Source organism: Labrus mixtus, chromosome 19 (genome assembly GCF_963584025.1).
Source record: "Labrus mixtus chromosome 19, fLabMix1.1, whole genome shotgun sequence".
Classification (NCBI taxonomy): domain Eukaryota; kingdom Metazoa; phylum Chordata; class Actinopteri; order Labriformes; family Labridae; genus Labrus; species Labrus mixtus.
The window spans coordinates 20969236-20997225 of NC_083630.1; the positions used below are offsets into that span (position 1 = coordinate 20969236).

Genomic DNA, 27990 nt, shown 5'->3' on the forward strand with positions numbered 1-27990 from the left:
TCTTTGTAGTCACTACTGGTTGTTAGGTGTCTCTTTGTAGTCACTTGTGGTTGTTAGGTGTCTCTTTGTAGTCACTGCTGGTTGTTTTCTGCCCTTTAAGAGACCTCTGCAGTTGTTTACACTATGTGGTTTTGTGTCTCTTTGTAGTCACTTGTGGTTGTTAGGTGTCTCTTTGTAGTCACTTGTGGTTGTTAGGTGTCTCTTTGTAGTCACTTGTGGTTGTTAGGTGTCTCTTTGTAGTCACTTGTGATTGTTAGGTGTCTCTTTGTAGTCACTTGTGGTTGTTAGGTGTCTCTTTGTAGTCACTTGTGGTTGTTAGGTGTCTCTTTGTAGTCACTGCTGGTTGTTAGGTGTCTCTTTGTAGTCACTTGTGGTTGTTAGGTGTCTCTTTGTAGTCACTGCTGGTTGTTTTCTGCCCTTTAAGAGACCTCTGCAGTTGTTTACACTATGTGGTTTTGTGTCTCTTTGTAGTCACTTGTGGTTGTTAGGTGTCTCTTTGTAGTCACTTGTGATTGTTAGGTGTCTCTTTGTAGTCACTTGTGATTGTTAGGTGTCTCTTTGTAGTCACTTGTGGTTGTTAGGTGTCTCTTTGTCACTTGTGGTTGTTTTCTGCCCTTTAAGAGACCTCTGTGCCTCTTTGTATTTGTGCAGTTGTTACATGTGTCTCTTTGTACTTGTTTTGAACCTGTTTTGCTGTCATGTTTGATCCCTTTGAAGGGGCTTTTTGTCTACTTGTTTAATCATGTTTTGATCCCCTGTGTTGATGTTTGGAATCGATTTGTTGTCATTTTGCATCATGGTTGTTTTGTGTCCGTTTGAAGTACTCTTGTGCCTCTTTTTAATGCTTCTACAGCTGTTTGCTGTAGTTTAAAGTGTCTTTGTGGTTTGTATGAATACCTTTGTAGTATTTTTGTATCTCTTTGCAGTCATTTTCAAATTGCTTTGAAGTGGCTTCTCTCTTTTTTGATTGTTTTCAATTCTTATTTTGATGCCACTTTAGATGTTTGAAATCTCCTTGTAGTCATTTTGTGTCTCTTTGTTCTCCTGTTATCAACTGTCCAACAATAAATATCAACGGTCCCTTTATACAAAGGCTTTGGCCCAGGGACAACATGGACATTTGTGGGCTGGTTTGGAAATCATACATTGGACCGTGTGTCTCTTGTAGATGATTGTATCTCTCGCTGGCTGCTCTCTCTTTGGATTTGAAGATGTGGTATAAGGTGAAGCATTGAATCAGAATTTATTTGAACTTTTATTCCACCGCAGGAGCAGGAGCTAAAAGTAAATACATTCAGAATGTTTCCCTGATTGTTTTGTAGACCAAATCATTTTGCTGCACAAAATACCTAGACAGTGTATGACTACAATTTAATAAAAACACTGCAGCTTCAAAAGTGAACCCTTCATGTGATAAATAATACAGTACACAGTGTAATCTTTTTTCATCTCCTCCCCTGCCATTATTCTGTACTTTCTGCAGAAAGCATTTATCTGAAAGCTTGTCTTTCCTCCCCAGATGGCTGCGTCTTCCTTCCAACAGCTTGTATTTCTGCTCAGCACGACGCGGTGGGGTCTCGCAGGTCCTCATTGACACTTTGATCAACCGACCATGCACTGTTTTGATTTCCCTTTGATTTGACAGTCTGAGTGCACCGTTGTCGTCATCCCCCCCCCCCCAGAAGCACACCTTACTCACTGACACGAGCTGTGCATTGGTATTTCCAGCCTGTCTGCCAGCCTTCTCCTCAGACGGCTGGCAGAGCTGTCCAAATGCAGTTGAAGTTGTCATTTTAGTTTCAAATACTGGTTTCTGATTGATGACCGTTGGTTTTTTATTTCCATCTGAAAGCTTGGACCTGCCAAACTGTGATGAGTGAACAGGACTGTGTCATTTGGTCAGCAGCCCCGACACACACAGGACCGGCCCAAAAATGCTCCAAATGTATCATGAAATCTGAAATGTTTCACCCAGGGGCGGATTTTTGCTCATTTCTGCCATGAATTTCCTTGAAACGTTAAATGTATGCATTTTCTTGCTCTACTGAACAGAGTAATTGCAACAAGAGCAACTGGGTCATTTTTTCGTATATCATTTGAAAATGGGATTATGAGCCCAGTATTTACACAATACTTTTCTAGAAGAAAGAAATAATGATAGAGTGTGCGATGTACTGAAAAATGATAATTGATTCAACATGGTGTTCTGCTTTCCGGCGTATTATTTGACCAAGTTTAACCTTTGGACCCTGTTCCTTATATATAAATTGATGTTTCTGAGCTGAGTTTTTGTCCTCCAGAAGTAGGAATAGAAGTTTAACATTGGAAACACAAATAATTAAAGTGGGCTCTGAAATATTCCAAGCTTTTCTCTCACCCTTTGGGAGGGTTGTCAACTCGGGCGAATGCTGGAGTTTGTAAGTTCCTGCCCCCTTAGATAGCTTTTTCTCTTGCTTTTTACACTTTATTGTACATTTTATATTCCATTCTACTGCCAAATATTATACCTAGTAAAATACATGGACTCATAAAAAAGGATTTGCCAACACATGAACAATATGAAGCTGTGTTTCGATGTCTGGACAAAGCCTTTTATGACCAATAAAGGGAAAACAAAACCTATAACATACAATGATATATAGGGAAACTTCTGGGCCTCCATCTTTGTCACAACATTTAAGAAAGCATTTTACTGTTTTACATCCAGACTTATAATTCATTTTGTATATAGTTTATTTACATACAAGCAGACAAGAACTGTTGGGTTGACAGCAATAAAATAGTAGTCAGTCAACGTTTTGAATTCAATATTTCAGGCTTCAGTCTTAAGGGGAAATACCAGTGTTGCCAGGGTTTGTAGTATAGTTTTTTGTATGTATGTATGTTAAATAAGAACATTTGCATTCTTATCACACTGATATAGGGTTGGTACTTAGTATTGGCTTACACAAAATATTGAAACATCCTCAAACACGGGAGTTTTTTCCCCAGTTTGGCATGGAATAACTTAATGTGTCAGCCCAGAGCCCTGACCTTAACCAAGTCCAACAGCTTTGGGATGAAAACCAATGGCAAGCCAAGCTTTATTGCCAAACATCAAATTCAAATGGTCAAATTAGCAATACTCATGGGGAAGTTTCCTCCCGCCAGGGTGAAGGAACTTATTGAAAAGCTTCCCAAATGTGTTTTTGTTTTTATTTTTAAGTAGTTTATCTTGCCTAAATGCTGCACTCATAAATTCACAGTTGGCCTAGATAGATGGAAGTCCACTATAGTCAGGATTAAGGGGAAGTTTGGAAAACAAAGCAAAGCTCCATCTGCTTCATTTATTTTTCATGAGCTCTATGTGAGACCATAAAATACCTTTATCCTTATTGGAAAGTCTGCCCATGAATTTGCTCCATTTGCCATTACCGCCTCTCTTTTCTCCCTCTTATCTGTCTTTCATTCCACATTCCGCCTCCTGATGTCACTTTCTTCTTGTCCTAAGCTTCCTCGCCCTTCGGCCCACAGAGCCCTGCCTGCCAGGCCTGATATTAGTCTCTGAATACATTTGCTCACAAATCTGTTTCAAGTAAATGAGTTAGGCAGGTTTTTGCCCTGGCCAATCCTCCCTGCAGCTTGTGTCCCTTGCCGGGGGAACAGTGGAAGGTCAAGTCCTCCACCCCCGGCAATTGAGCAGCTGGCCTGTTACTTGATAGGAAGACTATAGAGCCAGAGAAAGAAAGAGAGAGAGAGAGAGAGAGAGAGAGAGAGATGGCTCCTGGCAGTCAGCGTTCCTCTCTCCTTTGCCACCTACCCCGTGTTCTCTCCTGCTGAAAACAAGACAGGTCATTATGTTCATTTTTGTTTTGGACAACTTTACAGCAATTAATAATCCAAGCAAATGTTACTCCACAAAGATTTTATTGAGCAGTCCGCAGCACAGGCAGCTCATGAATGCGGGTGTAAAGTTCATTAAATGCTAATTTGAGACTTATTTACACTGAGGATTTGTTTTCTAATTAGTTTTTGCACTGTGTCATTCTTGTTCTGAATCAAAAACAACCTCCATTGAGAATGATGAACTATTGACATGTTCTGTTTACTTTATTATAATTATTATTGAAATTAATAAATAAATTCAAATGACATGTTTTGGCATCATCCGGTTAATTTAACATCAGCAGTTAAAAATTGTTGACTAAATTACTTTTCGGGCAGGATTTGTAATTCATCTCATACACATATATTGTTGTTTCATTATGCAATGCCTAATGTAGGATATTGTTGTGTTTTCTCCTCAAATTACATATACATCTTCTTGTTTTTTTGACATAACAAGGTATTATTTCAAAATGAAAATAAAACGACACTGCAGACAATTTGTGTCAGTTCGCGTAAATATTGTTTTATATAAATATTGAGGTAGTCTTCGGCAACTTTTCTGTGTACTTGAGTACAGTCCGCTGGAGATGTTAATGCAACCATGCCAAAACAAGGAAGTGGACCGCTATATGACGTAATTAGACAGATGGGTGTGTTGTAGCTGTTTGCCAGGAAAGGAAGGAAGGCCCACTTGAGCTTCACTTTTTTGTTTTGAGATTAATCAAAAGTTCGGTAGAATCATCTTTTTCCAACATGGTGACCGCCATTGTTGGCCCTCATAACACCTCTTAGAAACCAATGGGTGACATCACTGAGACTACATCCATGTGTTATACAATCTGTGCTTGGTATCTGAATTTATAGCCCACTGTCTTTTCTTTGTTAGGTGGTTTGTTTGTGTGTTTTTTGGATGGGTCAAGCTTTGTTTTTCCATTTTGCTATCACTCCATTTACTTACTGAAGTTTATCTGCAGGAACCCAGTAGTCTGTTTCATACATCCACTTATTGAAATCAGGATGTTTGTGTGTTTGTGTATTGCAAGTTTTTTTTTTGTTTCTTTACTGAAACTGAAATTGGCTTTAATTTATTCTGTCTGTGTGTTTTGGTGTTCTTTCAGCTCTCAGTTCAGGGTTAGAACTTTGAGTCAGAGGCTTTTCAGTGCTCGACATCTAATTTAAAAAGTCTCCCATCTCATCCTAAGTACACCTGGGGACACACATTCTTCACTTTATAATGAACTCTATTCAGGTAAAAAAAAAAAATCCTTGTTATTGAATACACATCATTACTTATATTCAAGGTTTTGACATTGAATCAAAAATGCTTGATAAAGGTCTGATTTGATAATGAATCATCAATGAATCAATCCTTCATCCCCCCCCCCCCCCCCCACACGCACACACACGCACACACACACACACACGTTGCTTATCTTCTGTCTTAGGAGAGAAGAAGTTTTAATGAGTTATTTTAGAACCCGCTTCGAGGAGGTATCCCCCTGCTGGCAATCTTCACCTTTCATATTTCAAAGCACTCTCACCTCTTCCTCACACAGAACAATACTCGACGGGTATAAACCACATACCTGGAATACTTCTACTTCTATAATTACCTTTTTAATCCAGCTTGTAATCTAGGACCATTTGTCCCGTCTTCAAAGCTCCAGATGAAGCCATTTACTTAACCGTAACATTATAGGTCTATTTTGAGTCTTGTGGCTGCAGATAGAACCAGCTTTACTCTACTGAAATGAATTCAGATAAATGTATTAATCCCACGAGGAGCAATTTGGAGCAGCTGGTATATAAGAAATATAAATCACAACCACATATGGAAAACAAATGAAGTATATGTCAGAGTTAAAGCTCCTGTGAGGACTTTTTAAGCTGGTTATGAAACAGATACAAGAAACAAGATAAGCAAACAAGACCATCAGCGTCAAGACTGATAGTTTCTATACAGTTATATTTGAATACCTGAAATGTCTGCTGTGAGGACAGTGTCTAAAGCGTCTTAATTAGTAATGCATTTGACTATTAAAGGAAAGGAAAAAAGGTCACTTTGTCTGCAGGGGGGGCAAAAATCAACACAAACTGCAGGCTCCTCACAAGAGCTTAAATATGTTATATGATTCAGGATTATTACTGTAATCTTCTTAATACATTTGAAAACGTCACAAACTAATTAGACTTGAAAAATAGATAAATAAGTCTGCCAAGAAAAATTCAAACCTACCGAGCATGTAGCATTCAGATGAATTGATTATGAAAATGGATTTAAGCTCACATGAGGAACTTTTTGTTTCTGTCAATTTTGGCGCCCCCATGTGGAAAAAAATAGTAACTTTTTCTCTTTGGAGGATTTAGTTGTAGTTTTTCACAAAATGTATCTTCTCTCTTTACACAGTGAAATATGTCAGGCATAAAGAATCTTGACAAGTGGGGAAAAATTATGTGAAAAAAAAGTCTCTTTTGGCAGCGTGTAGGCGAATACTTAGTCTGACACCTACCCCTCAGCAGTGTTTCAGGCATTGAAAATTACTGTAGAGAAATTATCGGTCTTGTGGCTGATGGTCTCTTTTACATTTGTAGGTCATGAAGTGCCATTAAAGGTCCCATATTATGCTTTTTCTGGTTTTATATGCTCTTTAGTGTGTTTTCCAAGTGTCCTGTGCATGTTTAGGCACATCTATTTGCAAAAAAGTCTGCGGAAACGCGGCTTCTCCTACCTGCATGTAACGCTCGGTTCTATAAAAAATTGTCAGTCCGACGCCATTGTCAGTGTGAGATCACTGATCTAAGCCCATTGGCTCGTTGTGGCAAGCCCTGCAGCTCATGTTGCATGCCCGTTAACTTCTGTAGCACGCCCACGATATGCCGTAGCCTGCGGTAGCACAGTAGTGCTAAGGTGCTAGTGTTTATGCTCCCCTCGAACAGAGCCAGTGGCTGCATTCCCAATATGGTAAAAGAGGCGGGACATTTCCGAGACGCATGCTGAGCAACTGACCAATAACGACAGAGCGGATTGGCAGACCAATCAGAGCAGACTTGGCCCACGTGGGGTCTAACAGTCTGGGCTCAGCAGAGCGTAGCAGACGGACTCAGAGCGGAGAGGGAGCAAGGAGGAGCAGTACATGAAAACAGACACTTTTTTCAGACTTTAGCTATTGTGAACGTACAAAAGTAGGTACATAGATTAAATATACGAACCCCAAAAAGGGCATAACATGGGCTCTTTAATGTTGATTTCAGTCAATTTCATAACTAGCTAAAAACTCTTTATAGTAGCTTTAAGATCATAAGATAACCCATTGTTGAGCTCAACATTTGGACATTTTCACAGTTTAGCAGCAACAAAGAAACAACAACATAAATAAAATAGAACAAAAGAGTTTAAAAAAAAAGTTTAAAACAGTCAGGAAAATGATGCACATGTAGATTGCTAATTTACCCCAAATATACACAGTGCACAAAAAGGTTGAACATGATGTTGCACATTGGATGGTTCTTATTTACCTCACATCACTAGTAGGAGATTTTTTTGGCTTGGTTAGTTTTACAATTCGTTGCAACATTACAGTGACCTGATGGCAACCGAGACATTTCATTTTCAAGAACAGATCCAAAACAAGGCAGAATACTTGGGAGCTTTGTGTAAAAAAGAATTCTCTGGCCATAAAAAAAGATCAAAATCTTTCCTTTTGTACTCTCCTGGTGTGTTATTTCACTGCTGTTCTATTCTGAAGAAAAACAAAATGACATGTGCTGTTTATCACGGTGAGGGTGGCTTTTTGTTAGATATGGCTCTTGGAGAATGTGTCAAGAAGAATATGGGTACCAGGGCCTGTAAAAGAATATCCAATTACTGTGTTTTTCCTCCCTGGGCATCATCTTCAGGATTCATTGTTGCACGTTTTTTTTATTCATCTCTTCGCAGTGCTTTTGCCCTCCATACACACCTGAAACAGCAAATCACTGTGACGTATGTCCGTAAAGTTTCTGTATTCAAATTTCCCCAGTGGCTACAGAATCCCACCTGTCAGAAAAACCTCTCCCTATAACCGGCTTTTCTTCTTCCGCCTGGGTTAAAAAGCCCCCCCACCAAAAGCTTTGCTACTATCTCAGTACCACCGTGCACCGCTGGCCTCCATCAGAAACCCAAGGGCACGGCTAACGCATCATACAGGCCCCGGCAGTGACAAATTCACAACAAAGCTTTTCTGTGAGGAATGGAGCTACCATGGAGGTTGAAGGAGTGGGACTGAGTGAGTGAGGGAGAGCGAACGGGAGGGGGGGTGAGGGGGGGACCTGTGTGATGAAAGGACATGTGGCCCACTGTGACAAATGTTCTCCCAACTTGTGATTTATCACGGTGTGCAGACTGAGGGCGCAACGCACGCAGCAGCTGCAGCTCAACCTCTGCAGCTGGGGATAATACAGATGACTTCTCAAAGAAAATAAGGAGCATTTTTGGCTTTTTTGTGCCCTTTTCATTGGATACATTTAAACTACACACATTGTACTCTGTACCATTTCGAAGTACGCAATAGAAATTAAATTGTACATACTGTACTTATTCCCTTGAACTCTACAATATATAAAGCTTCCACCTGTTATCGATACGTAACAATATGATACTATATATTGCATACATTTGTGTTTTTACCTTTTGGCATGTCATTGCTTGGAGTATTTTTTAATTTTTTAAATATTTTCAGGGGGACTTTTTGTGCCTTTAATTGAGAGATAGGACAGTGGATATAGTCGGAAATCAAGGAGAGAGAGTGGGGAATGACATGCGGGGGAAGGAGCCACAGGCGGGATTCGAACCTGGGCCGCCCGCTTAAAAGACTATAGCCTCCATACATGGGTCGCCCGCACTAACCACTGCGCCACCAGCGCCCCTTCTTGGATATATTTTTTTTTTTTATCAATAATTGGTTTCTGCACAAATGGTTGTGTGTCTTTCACTTTGCCTCATAGTCACACAAGTTTCCATTTGTTTTGCCTCTAATGAACCAAAACCTGTAAATATTCAATTTGAGGTCTGCCTATTAAGCCAGTAAAAGCCTCGTTATATGATGTAACCAAGAAAGCAAAGAATCGCAAAGTAAAATAACACATATTTTACTCTTAATAGCTTGCTTCTTCACCTCCAGTAAAACTGTCAGCCTGGAGACTAGAAAATAGCTCCTCAGCACCACAATTAAGTATAATGATGTGACATTATTTTAAAAAAAAACTGTCATATGAAACTGGATGCTCAACAGCTGTGTCCATTTATAATAATAATGATAGCACCCTGATGACATCGCATGCCCATTTAAGATCATTTTCACCACTTTCTGAGAAGGGGGCAAAGGAGTCCATTGTGCTGGTACTTTTCCCTCCAGGTTCCCTCTCTCTGGCTGAATGGAGTGGTGTTGGTGGCGATGAATACACTGTTGGAGCTGTCCATTAAGTGGTGCTGAAATCTATTTCGGTTCAGTCAGGCTTTTTTGATGGTGTCTGGGATCAGTATCGGGTGCTGTCCTTTTTTGCCTGGTGCTGAAATGTGTAACAGTGCGCACAACCTTTTAGCGAGGCACCCTAAGTGTGTTAGCAGGTGCTGTTTGGAAGAGAGCTATTATTCTAGCAGGAAGTGTTAGCCCTTGAAAGAGCGATATGATGCCAAATCATCCACTTGTCATCGTCTCACAGAGGGTGTGAGATGTTCGTATTTGTCATGGGTCCTTTGATTTCTTTGCTCTTTTTTTTTAAAAGCTTCTTTATGACTGTATATGTGCTGCATACTAAGTCGTTTATCTCCTCCATCATTGATGTATTCAGATTTTTCCCTTAATAAGCCTGAAGATTATATAAAAAAAAAAAAAGCTATTCACAGTCGGCTCCGTTTTTGAAGCTTATTATGCAATGCAAAGCAGTGACTTAAAGCAAACCTGAAACAAACCCCATTTAATGCATGAGGCAACCACTGTTGTCATGACAACGGAGCCTTTTTAAAAACAAGATGCTGCCCAATGTGACACCTGTTTAGAATATGTCATTAGCATTTATTAGCTCAGGGAGAGAAAAGGGAGTGAGCGCAGGGAACAGAATCCACACCTGATGCTTTTAACTAAAAGGCCGTCACAGTGTGTCTGCGTTCATTCAGTTTGTCAGTACTGAAAACAGTGAAAACTTTATGTTGTTAGCCTACATACTAAAAAGTATAAAATGACCGCATTGCTTCTGTCTCTACTTTTTGACTTTCAGTGCAGCTCTCCACCTGGAGGGACAAACTGTGCTCAGATAGTTTTGTGCAGTTGTTCTTATACTGATGCCAGAACATAAGGGGCCTCTGGTGCAGCCGGAAACAGGATATCATGTATTGGTGCAAAGACATTTATCTGAAATAGTCCAATAAATATCATAATACCTCAGTCTTATTCTGGGACTAGAAGAAAAGTAAGGGGATTATCAAAATGTAGAGGCTTTCTTCACTGTGAAATCTGTTTATTTGATGGATTGCCCCTTGAGATGTACTTCTTTACTTAAAAACCTGTATTCTTTTAATGGCCAGCAGGGGGCAACATCACTGGTTTCAAGAAGTCTGATAGTATTTGAGTCTATGGGGAGTAATCCCTACTTCTTGGCTGATTTATTGATCTTGTCATTGCCATTGAGTCTTCTTCTCAAAATCAGTAGTACAGTCAACATCAATGGGGTGCTAACAGAAAGTGCAAGGTTGGTCACTGCTAGCCAAATTTCCGCCAAGAGTGTTGGCATTTCAACATATCACATTTCAAGTCTGTATTTATTTCAACCTTAAGGCAGTATTGTGATTAGAATCTGGGTTTTAAGTTGCAGGATGGGATGAGAGCAGTACTAGCTTAGCTTTTTGCGAGATGCTCAGCTTGTATTTGGGTACATTTATTTTGCTTTGATGTGCCTGACTTAAAAACACACACTGCAACCATATCACATTCTTTCAGTCCAAGTATTTTTAAAACATGTCTAATAATATGTCCTTTTTTTATACACACTGATACTGGAGGGGAAGTCATTCTTTAAGCATCTGTAAGGCTGTAACTTAACAGCACAAATAAACCCTGATGCTAAAAACGCATGCACAGTTTCTGAATCTGCCTCTGTTGACATTTCATGGCTGAGTGGTGTGAAGACTGATGAGTCACACCTGGCATGAAGTGCTGTATGCAGGCGAGACGAGAGCGTGCGTCCTGATGCATCCCCTCTCTGTCAGGATGACGGGTCAGAGCTGTATTTATGTAAGGACCTCACATCGAGTATTCACAGGAAGAGGGAGCTGGAGGAGGGAGATGGAAAAGCAATTACTTTTTTTCCTCCAATATCCCAATGCTCGCCATCGTGTGTCAGACATATAAGAGCGGGAGATATTGAGGCTTCCTGTCCCGCGGTGCACCTCCAGCTGGGAAGCAGAGTCTCAGAGTGTGAATCCCCGAACACCTTTGGACTTCCTCTGTGTCAACGTCGGAGTAATCACTTATCCATCCTCGACCTCTCCCTGGGGAGATATTGGTCTTATTTTGTGGGTTGAGCTTCCTCCATCATACACCATACAAGATTTGTCAGTTTCAAAATTTACGTTCACCACATAACACCACAGCACACGAGGAAACGGATACCTCCTTGTAGAATTTAATCAAAACAAGTCACGGGCTGCTTTTAGAGCTGAACAACTTTTGTTTTTGAAACATCCCATTACACTTGTTCCCCTGGCTATCCCGCACGCCGGGGACTCGCTGCATTGAAGGCTCTGATACAGGACTTAATGTAACACTGATAGATGGCTTTGGCCATATGCAATGACAGAATATGTTCTGCAAGAGTGGAGCTGGCTATAACTCAGAAAAATACATTATTTAAGGTTCCATTTTCTCCACAAATGGGTGTGTTGGGACACATTTTGTGGATGTGGATGTGTGCACGCATAAGCTTAACGCCAAACAGGAAGCGTATTTTATGAATGTTGGTGCTGACAGTGAATATTCTTCGTGGAAATTGGCCATATATTTAAAAGTTATGTGCTCTCTTTTTTCTCAGAACATACTGCGTCGTTCCGCTCCGCTGGGCTCTGCTTTCAAACTTCCTAGAGTTTCAACAAGAGACTTAATCAAAAACGCACCAGATTTCCATGTAATGTGCATGATCCCCCCCCCCCCCCTCCAACCTCCCCCACCCATTGGTGTTAACAGGGATTTAACGCTTTACTTCCCCAAATATCTCAATTAAAAAGCTGTGCAGCCAGCGCGTTGGAGGGAAACAACTGTTTGTTTTACCAAAACTCAAATCCTTGGACAGACTTTGCTTTTGTTTGTTTGTGCTTCTAGAATTCAATTGAAGTAAGAAAACAGAAATTCAATTTGTGCAACTCCTTTTTTTTTTTTTTATGTAGTGCCTCTCAGACAGGCGGCCCCTTCCCCTTTCCTTTTACCTCTTTTCATTTTGAAGAATCTGAGAAGTGTTATCAGGGTATTTGTCAGAGTTTCTACTTCATTGGCTTTTGAATTGCATCTATTTTCTTTGTGATTGAAGCCTTTGGTGAGTCTTTTTAAAAGATGCACATGAAAATAAGCATCAGAAACCTTGTCTGAGCCGATCGCTTTGTGCACTACTTGGCCGCATCATAGCAACTTTATTGTACAATGTTTGCAGGGTTAATTGAGGGCACTTCTCTAACTGTTGCAATTATTTTTATCGACTTAATAATCACCCAGTAGCCATGATTTTGCTTCCAGTAATTACAAAAAAATATAATCAGTGCCTAAAAGAATGCATCCGCTTCATAATTTTGGGATTATGGCACGTATTGATTATGCTGTTTTAATGAGGCTAAAACTGCTTCCAGGTCATGAGATTGGCTGCTAGCGAAATGTTCGTTTCCTATTTGGGCAGGTTGTCGGTCACTTAATTGACCTGACTTTCTAGGAATGTGTGTTTAAACAGAACGGACCCACAGGAGCGTTCATTCATCACAGCACTCTCCTGTCCATTTGTCAACATCGGAGACATGAGGTTTGTTGTTCCCCTCGCTCTGTAACTCAGCCACAAGAAGGTGGTTATTGTGTTCTCGGCTGCTGCAGTCCGACCACACAGCATCCGTCACAAGCCTGTGGGGCTTTGGCCTAGAGTGGCCGTCATTACTTTGGAGCTGATTGATTGGTTGTTGAAGAGCTTTTTCACTTCCATACATCATCTTCTTGATGGTAAACACAGGCGGAGTTGTTGGGGAAGGCAGTCTTACAGCATATAGTTTTGAGCCACAAGTGGGTAGTGGAAATGGGGTGGGTGGGGCTTTCATACTTTATGTTACAGTATGTCAAAAATGGCAGTTCAAACATTTGGGTGTTGGTAGCTTTATTCGGCAAGAATCAAAACTCAAGAGATTATACCCTGAAAATGAAGCATTCTCAATCTTTTGAAGAAACAGACACACTAAGAACATTCCCCACATAACCACAGCACAGTGCAGTTCAGCCCACATGTTTCATCATCGCCGATGTGTTGTAAATGCAAACCTTGTGTGGTGGAATTTCTGTAGTTATTTAGATTATAATGTACAGACGTCATTAGGTTTATTCACTGTTCTCTAATGTCAGTCAGACCTGACAGAGTTCACCAAGTACAGCTTGGAGAGTGTCAACTGTTCTTCCTGATATCTGCTGGATGTTTGGTAGACTTATTGTCTGCTCCAGTGTTATAGACATCACAGATTAGTCTAGGTGGGTCAATGTGACACGACCCTGATAATGATAATGTCTTTTTGGATATATGCGATGCCTTTTCGAAAAGTTCTGCAGATGTGATTGAGCAAGACACGAGTACAGAAGTGTGATGTTGTATCATGTCTCCTGAGTATTCTTCTTTTTGTATAAACTTTCATCAACGTAAGCCACCTGAGTCAACTGAGTCTTATTGTGTGAAGTCTTAATAATTTCCTCGACACCTTGTATAATACAAGACTATTTCTGGTTGTATTAAATCAAACCTCTACCAGTTGATTTGAGGAACGTCTTTTGGCTGGTAGATTAGTGCATGACTACAGTTAGCACCAAAGATTGTATATTAGAAGTGGACTTGCCTTCTGTGACACCAACTAATGTTTATTGACTAGTGTTCGAGGCCATGAGTTTGTCATTTTTGTCATCACCACCTTTGGATTTTTGGAGCCAGAAGTGGAGGATACATATTGCTAAGCCTCTATCCTAGTTGTCAGGTTTCTCAGGTTTCTCTAATACCCTGCTTTATTGTCTATTTCACACTAAATATGACGGAAGAAAAAAAGACTTGTATTTCATTATTGGTCTATCCCTCCAGTGTTTTTTCCCCCCTGTGAGGCTACCTTTGTGAAGGATGAGCTTTTTTTCTGCCTGTGGCGCTCTGCTGTCCACATGAAGCTACACTGCAGACGTTCATATGGGAATCCGGAGTAATTGACTTCCCCGAGCTTTCACCTGATGTTAATTAACACCACAGCACATTTGTAGCAGACCTGTAAAATAAGGAGTCAACCTGGAGACTGAGGTATTAATTAACATTAAGTACATCTCAGAACAAATCAAAGTGAGCCACTTCCTCGTGGTGTGGAACAGAGATTGTGCAACACTTTCTTAGATGGAAAATAATTGAACAAGCCCATGAAAGAAGTCCGGCCCCCTTATCATGAAACGTAGATAACATGAGAGGCTCCTTTCATAGCAGCTGCAGTAAACTGAATATTCTAATTATGTTTCAGTCTCTGAGATTTCCAGAAAAAAAAAAATGTCAGTCTGACAGAGCTTTATTTAAAGCAGGTTTCTCCTCGGTTCTAACCAGTTCTGTTTTATTACAGCCATTTCATCCCCTGGCTCATAACTTTTTACAGCCGCTCTTGTCTTTAACATAATTTCAGACATTCTCGCTATTGACTCTGAGTGTTATAATGTCTGCAGGACCAATATGGGTGTAATATTTAATCCTGTCGCAGTACATTCAAACTTCGTAATGTCTATGCACCATTTATGAATGCAGCAGTGCAGAAGTGCATCAGTGTTTGGTTTCTAATTACTGAAAGAATGATATATAACGTAGAAATGGTCAAATTGCTGCAAGAATGACACCACTGGAAACTAAAATCCACATAGCATTCTAACTAATTTTAGCGTTTATTGGACATAACACAAAACTAATAATGTGTGTCAATTCAAATCGATTTGAATTCCTTTCATTTAAGTTTTTTGTGGACTTGCTTTATTTTGGGTTGGAACTGGCGTGGAAGGGCTTGGAAAAGTCACAGGACTCACTGTGATTTACTGTAGAACCAGCAGATTCCCCACAGGTGTGCTGCGTCATTACAACTGAAATAACCGATTTCAGGATTTTCTGAATCGATATTGAAATTGGAAAAAAAAAACATGTTGCAATGCCGTAATATTTATCTCGGTTAGCTTGTCACCACAGGACAACTTTTCTTCTCCTGATAAACCTTTAAAACAATTGGAGAGGGCGTCCAAATGGTCCAGAACTGTTTGATATGAATTGACGGCAAGCTACCCATTGCCAATTTTGTACCACCAGTCAGGCTTTGGCCACAAATACGCGTCATCAATGTGTACAAACACAAAAATGGTCTTTAGTTGTCTTACTGGCACACACTGTATGGAGGCGAGTTTTTTTCACAACTCAGTGTTTTGATTATATTAAGGCCAAGAGTTATGCATGATGCTCCAGAAATCAATTGTTGACCTCACTGAGGCCACTCCATGTTTTATACATTGTATGGTAAAGACAGCTTTGGTATCATATATGCAATGTTTAAGATCATTTATCAGAAACATTTCAATATGTTCTGCCCACGTTACCATCAGTTTCAACAAAGTTGCCTCTGTGTGTGATGGACCTTGATTAAACTTTTAGGATTATTCAGTTAACACATTTGTATATGATTGAAAATAGTGTTGGAACGTCCGTCTGCTTGCACATGAATATTTAACGAGCTTATATTCCTCATGAATTCAGCATTAAAATTTCAGTACTTAATTTCAGTATGCATTTTTAATTAATATCCACTCACACGCTGTTCGCAACACAGACATTCACACGGCTCGCTGACTTGTAAGCTTGTGTGTGTGTGTGTGTGTGTGTGTGTGTGTGTGTGTGTGTGTGTGTGTGTGTGTGTGTGGGAGCGGAGTGCGCGCCTGTAGAATATTGAATGGCTCACGCAGAGTCCCGCATCAAGCATTTAAAGAAGTGATGCGCGGCTCCTCTCTCTCTCTCTCTCTCTCTCTCTCTCTCTCTATTCTGTCTCCACCTCCTCTTTTTTTTTTCGCTTCCACTGAGAATCTTTCGCCTTTTTCTCATCCCGAGCTGCGCGTCCTTCCACCACTTGTTATTTTACACCTTGGCCGCAGCCTGCAGGTGCCGTGAATAAACCGTTTCATCCTGTTTTTCCACCTTTTCTTATTCTGGTGGCCAGCCTGTCATCCCTGCTGCACCGGCGTGCCTTTCCTCTATTTGCATTTTTTTTTCTTCTTCTTCCTGCTGGGGAAACAATAGTTTCTCCCAGCCGTAAAGGGGAATCATGACCACGGCGAAGGAAGGCAACGCTCCGTCGAAAACGGCTCACCAGCAAGAACAGGTAGCGATTGAGTTCTCTTTCCCCTCACATTTGCACCTGTGTGGCGCTGCTTTGGTTGGTTGGCTCAATGGTGTTTGCATGCAGTGCTGCGGTGACTTTTTCTGACAGCTTGTGGGGGAAAATGGGGACAAAAATCAAAATTGACTAATGCATTTGCATTGGGAGATAAATTGAAGTGTGGCTGGTTCTGGAGGATTTGTCTGCCTCGTGCTCGGGTATGATCATCAATAATAAGCAGTGATCAATATGAAGTGACTTTACGCGCAGGGAGACAACGAGCAGTTTGTGTTTTCCCTTGCAGCCAGTGCGCGTCACCTTGCAGTAGGACACGCACATTAGCCCAACTTGCATTTTTTCACATATAATGGCCAGCAAATGTGTCACTCTTTCTCACAATGAATAACATTTCATTTTGTAAGGCCAAAGATGCATGCTGAAGCCTGACCTCTCCAGAAAAGCTCGTGAAGGCTACAAAGCACTGTTGCGTTTGAGTATGGAGTATGGTGCAGGGTGGCTTCGCTCTGTTTTCTTTGCGACCTCCAGCAGCCAGTCAGTGATGATAGAGGATTTGTTGAACCACCTCCAGAGAGGAACAAGAGCACTTTCAGTTTTGTCTAAATAATGTAAGCATGAATGGTTTTTTTTTTATTCTTGAGCATCACTATTTTCTTTCAAAAATACATCCTTCTTGCTCTATTCATTTTGGCGTTTGTTAAACAATACACCTCCTCTTACAGCAGAGAGCCAAAAAGCAACACAATATCAATATCATGCACACATTGACATTGCTTCTTCTATGAAAGTGTGGATCAGTAGGAAAAATTATCTCAAACTTTTGGATAATGACATATTCCTTTTTGAATATACGACAATATAGTACCTAAAGCAATAAATCTGCACACTATAGGGAAATCCTCTGACTGATGTTTGTGTTTATATAAGGTAGCAACAGTTTTTATTTTGTCACATTGTAGAATTTCTTCATACTTAAGGCGACAAAGAAATTGAAAAAGGTCTACAATCTCATAACATTTTGTCTCTCAAGGTTTTTAGGACCATGAACTTGAACAACAGACTTTAAAAGTCTTTAATTTTGTGAGCATGGTGGCTGCCCCCACATCCTGTACCTAAGTGTTCAACCTGCTGCGTAGTGTCTCATGCTATAGCACAGGTTTATATCGTCAACTCTTCCTTGTTTTCTCTTATCAACACAAACTGTAACTTTAGAAGGCATGTGTCGCTGTGGCCTCCACCTGTGTGCTGCACCTGTCTAAAGATGACAGAAAAGGTGAGAGGGACACTTTGCATTATTCTGCCAAACAGACAATCTTCCTCCCGCTGTGATTCAGCTTGCAGACTGTCAGTCGCAGCCTCAGACGCAGCCAAAGGTCCTCCAGTCTAACCCTGTGCAAAACGAGGCGTAGGATTTTGCAACCCGAGAAATGTAACATAATGTTCACATGATCAGAAGAGAAATTTGTCGAACTGAATTGCCGATTATTGACTGATATCTGTCATGTAATTCTGGCAGTCATATCTCATATTGGAGTTTTTGGTTCGACAAGACAGGCAATTTAAAGGCAGGACATTGAGTTCTGATTTAGACTGATAAATAGAATTAAAAAAAAAACATGGCTTAATTGATCGACAAATAAAATCAGACAAAAATGGGTCACATTTTCCAAAAACATATTTTTTGGAGTACTGAAGCAATTCTGTTTTGTCCTATCATTGATATTTAAGCCAATTAGATATTTGCATGTTTTAATCATAGCCAAGATTAAACAAATCCTCAAAATTTGAGTAATGAAATGTTATTATTGATACAGTTTCAGCATTAGACTGAAAAGGAAAGAGTAAAAAAAAAACAGACCAACTGAATCAACATTCAGTTTTTACAGGTCTAGGTATAAGACCTTCTGGTAAAAATTGACTTTGACCTACACATACTTACTTTGATTAATGTGTTATTGGTTGCACAAGGTATTTGTCATCTTAATTGAATCACCTTAGTTTTAAGATTTCAGAGTAAAAATTGCTCGCTAACACCTGCAAACTGACTTTTCCATGTCGTTCCTGATGAGACGAGCGGTGAGCTGCTGATGCTGGAACTCCAGTTAAGAGTAAGTAGCGGCTGTCTGAGGCTTTTCCTGAGGCGTGAAGCTCCAGCAAAGTGAGAAATTGCTTTGAGCACATATAGGGTCGTAAAATCAGTAATGTAACATAGACATGCATGCATGCACACAGGCTCACATATTACATCGGGTTACGCACACAAAAACGTACACACAAACATGTACCCGTGCAGTGTGATTACGTGAGGTCCTGTTGTGGCCCTACTGATTGATGGTCTGCCTGCAGGGCTTATGGTCCAGGGACAGAGGACAGAGATAGAGGGCAGCTCACCAGAGATAGCAAACAGCAGCGGCAACAGTCCTCCAGTAATCAGCAACACGCAGAACCACAGAGAGAGAGAGAGAGAGAGAGAGAGAGACCACTGACCCTCATTATTGCAACAGGCTGCAGGTTCTCAAGGTGTGAGAGGTTGAGTCAGGGTGAGGAGCAGTAATGCACTTACAGAGGCGAGACTCCTTGGACTAATTCAAAGACAACAAAATGTACCTTTGTTCTAAAATACACTCATCTTTGAGGTGAGGTCATTTTTGCACTTGTTGACAATATATACAGTACGCTGCTTGTGTACACTGTTTAACAAATTAACTTGTATAGCTGGAAAACTTTTTGTGTACAAGAAAGTCTGCTGTTTTTTGTTTTTTTTGCTTTATTACAGTGTTTCTAAACTGGGGGTAGGTGAACTGTCATCCCAATAAAGTGTTTTTCAGTCCATGTTTTGTGCTGCTCTGGGGGTACTTCCCTCATATTTCAGAAATGGAATACATTTCTGTGATGCGAGCAGTTACATGGTGTCACATTACATGAGTGATTTAGATTTTCCAAGTCCGGGTTTCTCATTGGCTTTTAAGAGCCATTTGGAGCCTGTAACACAAGATCACAGCTCCCCAGACATTTAATGCGGAAGACTTTAGTGGACAGCTAGTCCAGTAATCGTCCTCTTTACTGCTTTTTCACATTCAGTGTGTCTCCAGAACTTGACAAGACTTGGTGGCTAAGGAATACTAAAGGAGGGGACTTGAAGTTCGACTTAAACGTCCAGTTAAGGTTGATTTTGTGGCATCCCAGAAAGGAGCAGTGCAGAATCTCTTTGGGGGGATTTGGAGCTAAAGCTAGAAGGTCTAGTGGAAGGTCTTCTAACTTTTATATTATTTCTATTTTCTTTTTGAGGTGACATTTGTGATTCTTGTAATGATTTACGCCCTTTTAGACTCTATATGCTGCCAGGTGAATATCAGGGACTTGTGTCGTTTTTGTACCAAAGTTATCTGCTGTCTACATCCTCACCAGGCTCACATTAACAAGTGACAGCTTCAGTTTACTGGAATATCTTTCCACATTTAAGAACAGAAATAAATATCTTCCAACTTAGGAAAGTGGATGACTTCCTAGTAGCATTTTGTTCAGTGCTTATGTTTTTTTTTTCTAATACTGCTGTTTCTTAGAAGATATGATTTTTTCTTACTTATCGGAATACACTCAGTGTCATATAAATCCTAAGTAACGTTTCCGAGGTCGTGCTAATGTCAAAAATTGATAAAATGTTGTTTATTTGAAACCCAGCATGTCTGCTCTGAGCTGATAAAGTCAAGCATAAAATGTGAAGATGCTGACTTGAAAGTCAAAACCAAATATCGACAAGTGGTTAAAGTCTGACTGGAATGTGTTCTTCCCTGATGGGATTTTAATACTGAAGAATCGATCACACTTGATGAGAATATTTGAGTATTTTATAATTTTGTAGTCTTGCTCTGTGAAAACAAGCGTTTTGTTTTTTTTAATTAACCGTGTTGTGTTGCGTTCACCTCGCTGAGGTAGAGCTGTTGCCTCAGTGGCCTGCTGATGAATAGCTTGAGTGATAAGTGCTTAAACAGATGTTAATTAAAATAGCAACTTGCCAGAAAACACACTGGGACCACGAGGAAATCATCTGCACAACACCTGCCAGGGCTTTCTGTGTTTTTCATGTGAACTTGCAAACATTATCTGCTATGCAGTACAAATTGATCCAGACAGTGATGGGGTTTAGGTTCCCCAAATTTCCTTTCTACAAATTGGTATATCAGTCCATCCACTTTTCAAATGTCAGTAATATTCATCAGTAATGAGCCAATTAATTGTTGATTTGACGGGGGATTCATTGTCAAAGTGGCCCAACGAGTTGCCAAATCAGGTGTCAATGTCACCCCTTGTACAGCCAGGAAGTCCTGCATTGGGACCAAGCCAGTCATCTTCTTGTTATTGTTTTGATTGAGAGCCCCCTGGTGGCAGAATTTACATACTGTGCGTTTAAGTGAGGAATCAGCTGTTGACCTATTGCAAACCTCCTTGGCAGTGCTAACCTTGAAGCATGGCTAGGCTACCTTTATTGAGCCTTTTTTGTTGGAGAATTAACAAGTGGCGACTTCCAGTGCTGCAATATGAAGCGAATGTGGAAGTGCAAAACCCGCTGTTCCCCAAGTGTCCACTTGAGGCTGGCTCCATTCTGACATAGACTGGGTCACCGCCAGTTCCCCTCAATTTGGGAAATTCTGTTTAGTAATATTCTTAATAAAAATGCAAAAAAATACTAATTAAAAACTACAACAATGGGCATTTTCTTTTCTATAGCAGGTAATAAGTCATCCTGTTTCATAATTTAATGTCATGGTTTTGCCAGGATATGAGATTCTTTGCTCAAAACACAGATATTCACACTAGAGTACATTTCCTTTGGGCAATGGAGATTTAATGTGAAACCAAATTCATCAAATGTATTGGGAGTATTTCCTTGTCGCGGACACATTTCTTCTCTTCGTCTCTTTCTTCTCTGGTGAATCAGAAGAGGAATGTTTTGTTTCAGGTCATTTACCTCTTCTGTCTCTTTTTCCTCTGACTGTCTCGTACCTTTTTTCAGCCGTCACCTATTAATAAGTTAGATAAGCCGGGTGGCCAAAATAGGTTTGGAAAAGCAAAGAGTGGCGCGATAACTCACTTTTAGAATGCAAACAGATAATAGGCCAATTCCTCGTGTTTGCCGAGTGCCCTTGACTGATAAGGGGCAATGGAAGATTGATTTAGAGGAGAAATGGAAGCCTCTGATGTTTTTTTGGCATAGTTCATCTGAAGGGCAATTATGAACAATTGAGGCTTGTGATGTTGGCGTCAGAAGTAGAGATTAAGGCGCGAGATTGCCATGCAGCCACCACTGTGATTCATCATGATTGTTGTCATGATTTAAATGTTCTTTGCCGAAATGGCTCATTACGCGTGGGAGGTGGTTGCTTTAATAAAGCAATAAATATTCAGTGTTTGGAGCAACGGTCAAACTAAATGTCACGACAATCCTCCATCTCGTTAATAGCCGGTGTAGACATCAGGTGTGTGCGTCTGAGTGAAAACACCTCATGAGGAGTTTTCCAAACGGTGTGTAAAGGCGCCTCATTTGAGGAAAAGGTCAGCATTTTCTCCGGCAGGTATTTTCCTTTGTTGTACCCTAATTATGTCTCTAAGCTACGGAAGTCTGCCGAAAATATGCATACACATCTCATTTTACTGTGTTCAGCTTTCTATATCAACCTGAGTGGTCAAATGTCCACAAATGAAGGAACTCGCTGAGAATTTCAAGCTAACGATTTCTTCCCTCACTTATTAGCATTCAGGCGAAGCACAAACAATTTTTCATGTCGATAAAGTACAAGTGGTATTTGATGCACATATTTCCAGTCTCTGTGGTTTCAGCTACAAAGTATAACACATAGGATGCTAAATCAGCTTATTAGCTCTTCCATTTTTATTGAGCTTTGTTGTCAGAGAATCAAAAGTTGGATACAAGAGAAGGGTTTTGTAGGCAGTCAGGAGAAAGGCGTCGATAATAAACGTACGCTACATCTGCGAGAGTGTGGTTTGAAAGCTAGCTAACAAGCTTGCTATCTGTTTGCGTCTGTTTCTGATGGTTTAATCATGAAATCATTTACAACACTTAAAGATCATGCCAGGAAGCATAACTGGCCCATAGTGAGAAAATACTAATCAATTAAGATATTTAAAGGCATCAAGTAGCTCTTAGATCGATAGCTTAAAATGGCTAGCGAACCCGCTTTACTATCATGCTAGCTTTCAGAGTTCTTCCCCCACTTTAATTCAGTAAACACCTTGGCTGAAGTGAAAAGTTTTGCTGTAGCTTTTCAGACTCAACATTCACAGAAAATTGAGCGTCTTTGGAAATTCTAAAAGTGAGGAGGTTTACAGTGTGTAGCTTGTTAGCTTCCATTTTAAGCAGAGGAGACAGGAGTTACTGCACAAGTAGGCTACAGAACGTGGTTAGCAAACTAGCTAACAGTCCTTCTAGCTTTCCGAGCTTCCTCCCATAATATTGACTAAAAAAATAAGATTAATGAATGAATTGGTGTAAAATAATGAAAGCAGAGTACCAGGAGGAGTAAATAGCCCAGTATGAAAGAAGTGACTGAGTAGCTGTTGGAAGGGTAATTTCTTTCAAATGTCCTGGCTCTAGTTTTGGGTTTGTTTTGTTCACTGAGGGACAACAACAAACAAGTCAAATGAATCAGGCTTCACACTGTCTGGAGTTTTGTCAGCCTGTATCTGTGTCTGAAACCATATAATGCGGTTTAAAAGGAGTGGATCTTTGTATTCTTGTCCTTGTGTCTATCCATTCTTCGCCTCAGTCCGTTTGAGCTGTGTTTTCCACCCTTATCGACCCGCAGTAATTAGGGACCCGGAGCTTCGGAGCAGGGGAGGCGATCAGGAGCCGCCATGTTCCGCCGAGCCTCTAATTGAAACGTTGAACGTTGCCAGGTTCACCGACGGCCATACCCCCCCCCCCCTCGGGTCCCGCTGTCATCTCTACGCCACCGCCACGTCGGTGACAAACATTCAGAAGAGCGAGTGCTAGTCACGAACGATAAGCAGGTAATTGCCTGTAGGCTCAGATGTGAATTAGCAGACGCTGGTGCCGCAGATTCATTGGACATGCAGCTCGGGGTTGTTTGTGCCAGAGTCGGGGAAGTGTGACAGCTCACAAAGATACACACATCTGAGGTGAGCAGGGGATGTTATTAGCTTTGTCTTATTTAACCCTTTGACCTCTGCAATAGAAGAGTAGGAGTATTGAATCATATCCCTAGTATCTGTCAAACCAATGCTCTGAGTTTATGTCAGTAACTAAATCATGATGAAGGATGAAATCATTGAAATTGTGTCATGAATAAGAAGAAACTAGAATATAACATGGTTTTTCATTAGATTTAGCTGTATACACAAACAAAACATTTAACTTTTTACATATTTAAGTTTAGAAATATTCAAATTCTTATGAGTAGAGTGGAAACGGATCCTGATGCTTTAATTCAAAAGAGAAATATAGTTCCTACATTGTTTTAGTTTCTTCTTCTAATGTCCTTCTGTGCAGTATATCTCACATTTCCTTCAATCTGTACATCTTAAAGGTTACATATGTTTTCTATAAAGTTCTGATCCTGGCATCCCTCCATCTGTGGCTGTATTTTATTTCTTAGATCAAAGTAGACAGGATCATGCAATAAACAATCCTCCATGGCCACCCACTGTCACGCCTGTGATTTTCCAACACAATTTTAACCCATAATGTAACTTAATGACATCATGACGCACAAGACAGAAGCCTAGGCTGCATATTATAAAAAAGAATACAAGCCATAGTAGCTTTTATTTCTAATCAATACAGTGAGGCACATGTATAAAACTATCTCCCAAGGCCAAACTTATGACCACTGTTGTAATAAAATCCTGTATTTGCCACATGTAGCAAACTGTTATGACAATCACAACATACTGAGAATACCTTAAACAGAAGTCTAAGCTCTTGTGTATGAACAGAATAGAAGCTTTGGCTGATGCAGTTTTTGATTCAAGCAGGGTCATGTTTGGAAAGCAGACCTCCTGGAAGTTAGTTTTTCAAAGTATATAGCTCTAAAGTTTCAGACTTTGCTCCTCACATCTGGTGTAGGTTGTTACAATCTGCAGAGTTGTATCTTTTCCCTTTTTTAAAAAGCCTCAAATGGTCCACAAATTCCTTCCTCCCCCTCCTCCTTTATTGATGCGGATCACTGGATGAGGCAGCACATAAAGCCACTCACTAGCCTGCGGGGAGCAAAAGGCTGTGCCCGAATCTTGGCATCTGGCTGCTCCGCCTGGCACAGGCCTAGAGGAATGAACTTGCTTCTCAAAGCCTGGCTCGGTCTTCCAGCCAGTGTTCCTGCTGACATTTATCGCCTCGAACCTTTAGTGTTATTGTTATGGCTGCAATAATTCTCACTGCCGACGACTTCTGATGGCGCCCTGAATTGACCAACTCAAGGATTTTAATGTGACAGCTCATCACATTAAGGTGATGGGAGCGTGAATAGTAGGCGGCTCTGATGCAATATCCCCCCCCCCCCTCTATACTTGAGAAGCCTCCGTCTCTCTCATCAGTCTGACAGGCGTGTTGTCAGCTCTGTCCTGAGCTGGCATCCATCCTGCTCCTGCCTCCCTCCGGCTGTAAAAAAAAAAAAAAAAAAAAAAACGTCTGGGTTGAAGGGAATTGGTCAAAGGCGACAATGTCAACCCCCTGCTGATTTTCCACGCTCAAAATATTGGCAGCCATTACATGTCTCCTCACTGGTGTTTAGTGCGCATCCCCGATACACTGACTTTCATTATGACATTTGCTGGGTGCACTCCAAACACCCAGCGGCAGCCTCGTTTCCATGGAGACGCTGTGGCTGCAGCCTCTCTTGTGCACAGAAAACACACACATAGATTAAAACAGACAAAGTGAGTGGGGGTGAAAAAATATTAATCCAGTAAATTGTGTCACCACATTGTTTGATGCGGTTCCCTTTGTTAACTGACAACCGAAAATTGAATCAAACGCTTCAGCTAATGTGCGTCTCATTCCTGAAAAACGAAGCATGCGAGCCCTAATTCCAGAGCGTTTCCAGCAAATGAGCGTCCGACTTTTGTTTTTGAACATCAAACGCCACAGGAAGCTTGATTGGGGGCTTCTGATTTTGGCTTTTGCTCTGCTGATATCAAAATGTGTTATGTTCACACTTTGCCCGAGATTGCCATTCCAGGCGGGGAGCTAATTACAGGAAGTCGGTTAGAAATATGTTGCAAAGTGTTTTAAGAATTTTTCATCTTGAAATTCCTTAATTCAGAGCCTGGTGGTACAGGCATGCAGACGATTTCAAGTCATACCACTTCTTGATGATGACTCTGAAGAGTTTTTCTTTTCTCTTTGTTAAGGATTGCCTCTTGTTTTGCCTTTAACGAAAAAGATAGCTGGAGAGAGACAGAAAGGGAGGATGAAGTGAGGGATGAAATGCAGCATAGGACTGAGGTCAGGAGTGAACCCGAACCCGCTGCGACAGAAGCTATAGCCTCTGTATGCTGAGAGATGACTGCTAGGCTCTCAGGCGCCCTAACAAATAATTTGATAATTTGAATTCACCACGACAAAAAACATCAAATATCACACTATACAAGTGATTGTACTGTAAGTGGACATTACACAGTATGATTGAATCCTTTGTTACCATGTCAGAGATTAGAAGTCCACACAGCCCCCCCCCCCCCCCTTTTTTTTGCACTTTGGCGTGTATTAGCTCATTCCAGTGATCCTCAGGGTGCTGTCAATTGCCACTGAATTATTTGCTCTACTCCTGCTTATACCCGTGAAATACAGCTTCTACCCACACTCTGTCACTTACTACTTTTTTTCCCAGAGACAAAGACAAAAAGAAACCGCACTCCAGGGTAGCCTTTGAGTCTGATTAAATCTTAAAAATGAAAAAAAATGAAAATCTATTCAGTGACTTTTTATCACACTTTGACAGTCAGCTGTAACTGACCCTTGAGTTGCTTCAGGCCGAAAAACAAAATGAACAGAAATAATTACACTTGTGATTCACTTTGAGGAGAGAACACATAAAGATTGACACATTTAAATGCTAAAAGAGAGCGGGACAGTGTTAAAATTCCTTTCAGTAGCATTAGATTATCACACAAGAGCAGCCAAACACAAGGAAAGAAACAGTTTTCTGTGCAGAAAAGGGGCATAAAAACAGTTTATGATAAATCCAGTAGGGGGGTAGAATGTGGGAAAACTTAAAAATGCGTCCCAAAAGTGCTCTTTGTAATAGTATTGCATACATAAGATGAAATGGTCTCCTGTCGTTTTGCATCATCTTTGTACAGACAAACAAAATCGAATGTTGTCTGAGCCGAACAGCATGAGATTCTAAACTACAAAGTGACTTTTTTTCTGAGTTTTATAACTGAATGAAAACTGAACTATGGGCCTTTTGCATTCAACTCAATTACCATCGTAAAGCCAAATTCAAGCAGAGGACCAGGCATCGGAAAAAAAAAAAAAAAAAAAAAATCAAAGACTTTAAATGTTGAAAATGTTGAAATCTGTATTTGAAATCTTGTGGTTTTGTGGTGCTGAATGGACAGCTCCTGTAAAGTGCACTTAACACACAGGCTTGAAAGTGCCTGTGACCTCCGTCTCTGTGGGTGTTCTTCTCTATGTAGCACTCTTGTCTCTTTATTTTACAGTTTTTCTGTGAAGACGGCGCCTCTTACTGACACATGAGAACATATTTCTGTCGAGTGCTCTGTTTTGAACTTTCACTTCTGCTCACGCATTTAGCCAGTTGAAGCTTTCGAGGGCGATGTCGTTTTGTGGCTTTGAAAAGCACCTTTTCTTCTGTGAGTCTGGTTTTTTATCGGTGTTATTTTTAAGGTAAAAGATATGTTCCATCTACACTGGAACATCTGCCTGAATTTTGTTCCTGGAGTCTTTCTTTGTGAGGTTGGACAGTTTGGCTCGCTTCTTCTGCTGTGTTATGGAGGTACCATAAAACCCTCCTGCTCTGATGTGTCAATGGCAGTGGGATTGGATTACACACTCTTTCAAGCAAGGACAATCGGCATCAATGGATGAACACCATCTTTGAGCTCCTCTGATGTGTTTTTTGCCAATAAGGAACAAAGATGATGTTGAAAATCAATTTCATCGCACTGAGAATCTGGGTGCTGATGTCTGCTTAGTGGAAACTGTGATGCATTAGAGAGCATTAGGTGCACTAAGACCATTGAACGGGAGCTTTCACGTTGCACAAAAAAGGCCATGCCAACGATTTTCAATGGAGCTTGGAAAAAACAAATATGTATTTCTAATTCATGTTTCTTGTGGTGCTATTTGAGTGTTAATATGTTTGAGATGTGAACAGAGCCAGGCGGCATGTTCTGTAGCTTTGCTCCAAAGAAATGAGCAGGCGAGAGTGATGGCATGGCGACAAGCAGGCAAGTGTGAGTCATAACTG

General features: G+C 40.6%; 1 protein-coding gene across 5 annotated transcripts in view; it reads left to right on the forward strand.

Moving 5' to 3' along the window:
- The window catches only part of dpp6a (dipeptidyl-peptidase 6a), a 208477-nt gene that overhangs the window by 102614 nt on the left and 77873 nt on the right, over window positions 1-27990 (forward strand). Inside the window, exon 1 of one of the 5 annotated variants that reach the window (XM_061065076.1) lies at window positions 16160-16504. The exons of the other annotated variants lie outside the window; for them this stretch is intronic. Within the exon in view, the coding sequence (XP_060921059.1) occupies window positions 16448-16504 (57 nt within the window). The 5' untranslated portion in view covers window positions 16160-16447. Of the gene's footprint in view, window positions 1-16159; window positions 16505-27990 lie in introns of those variants that run through there. 5 annotated transcript variants of the gene reach the window in all.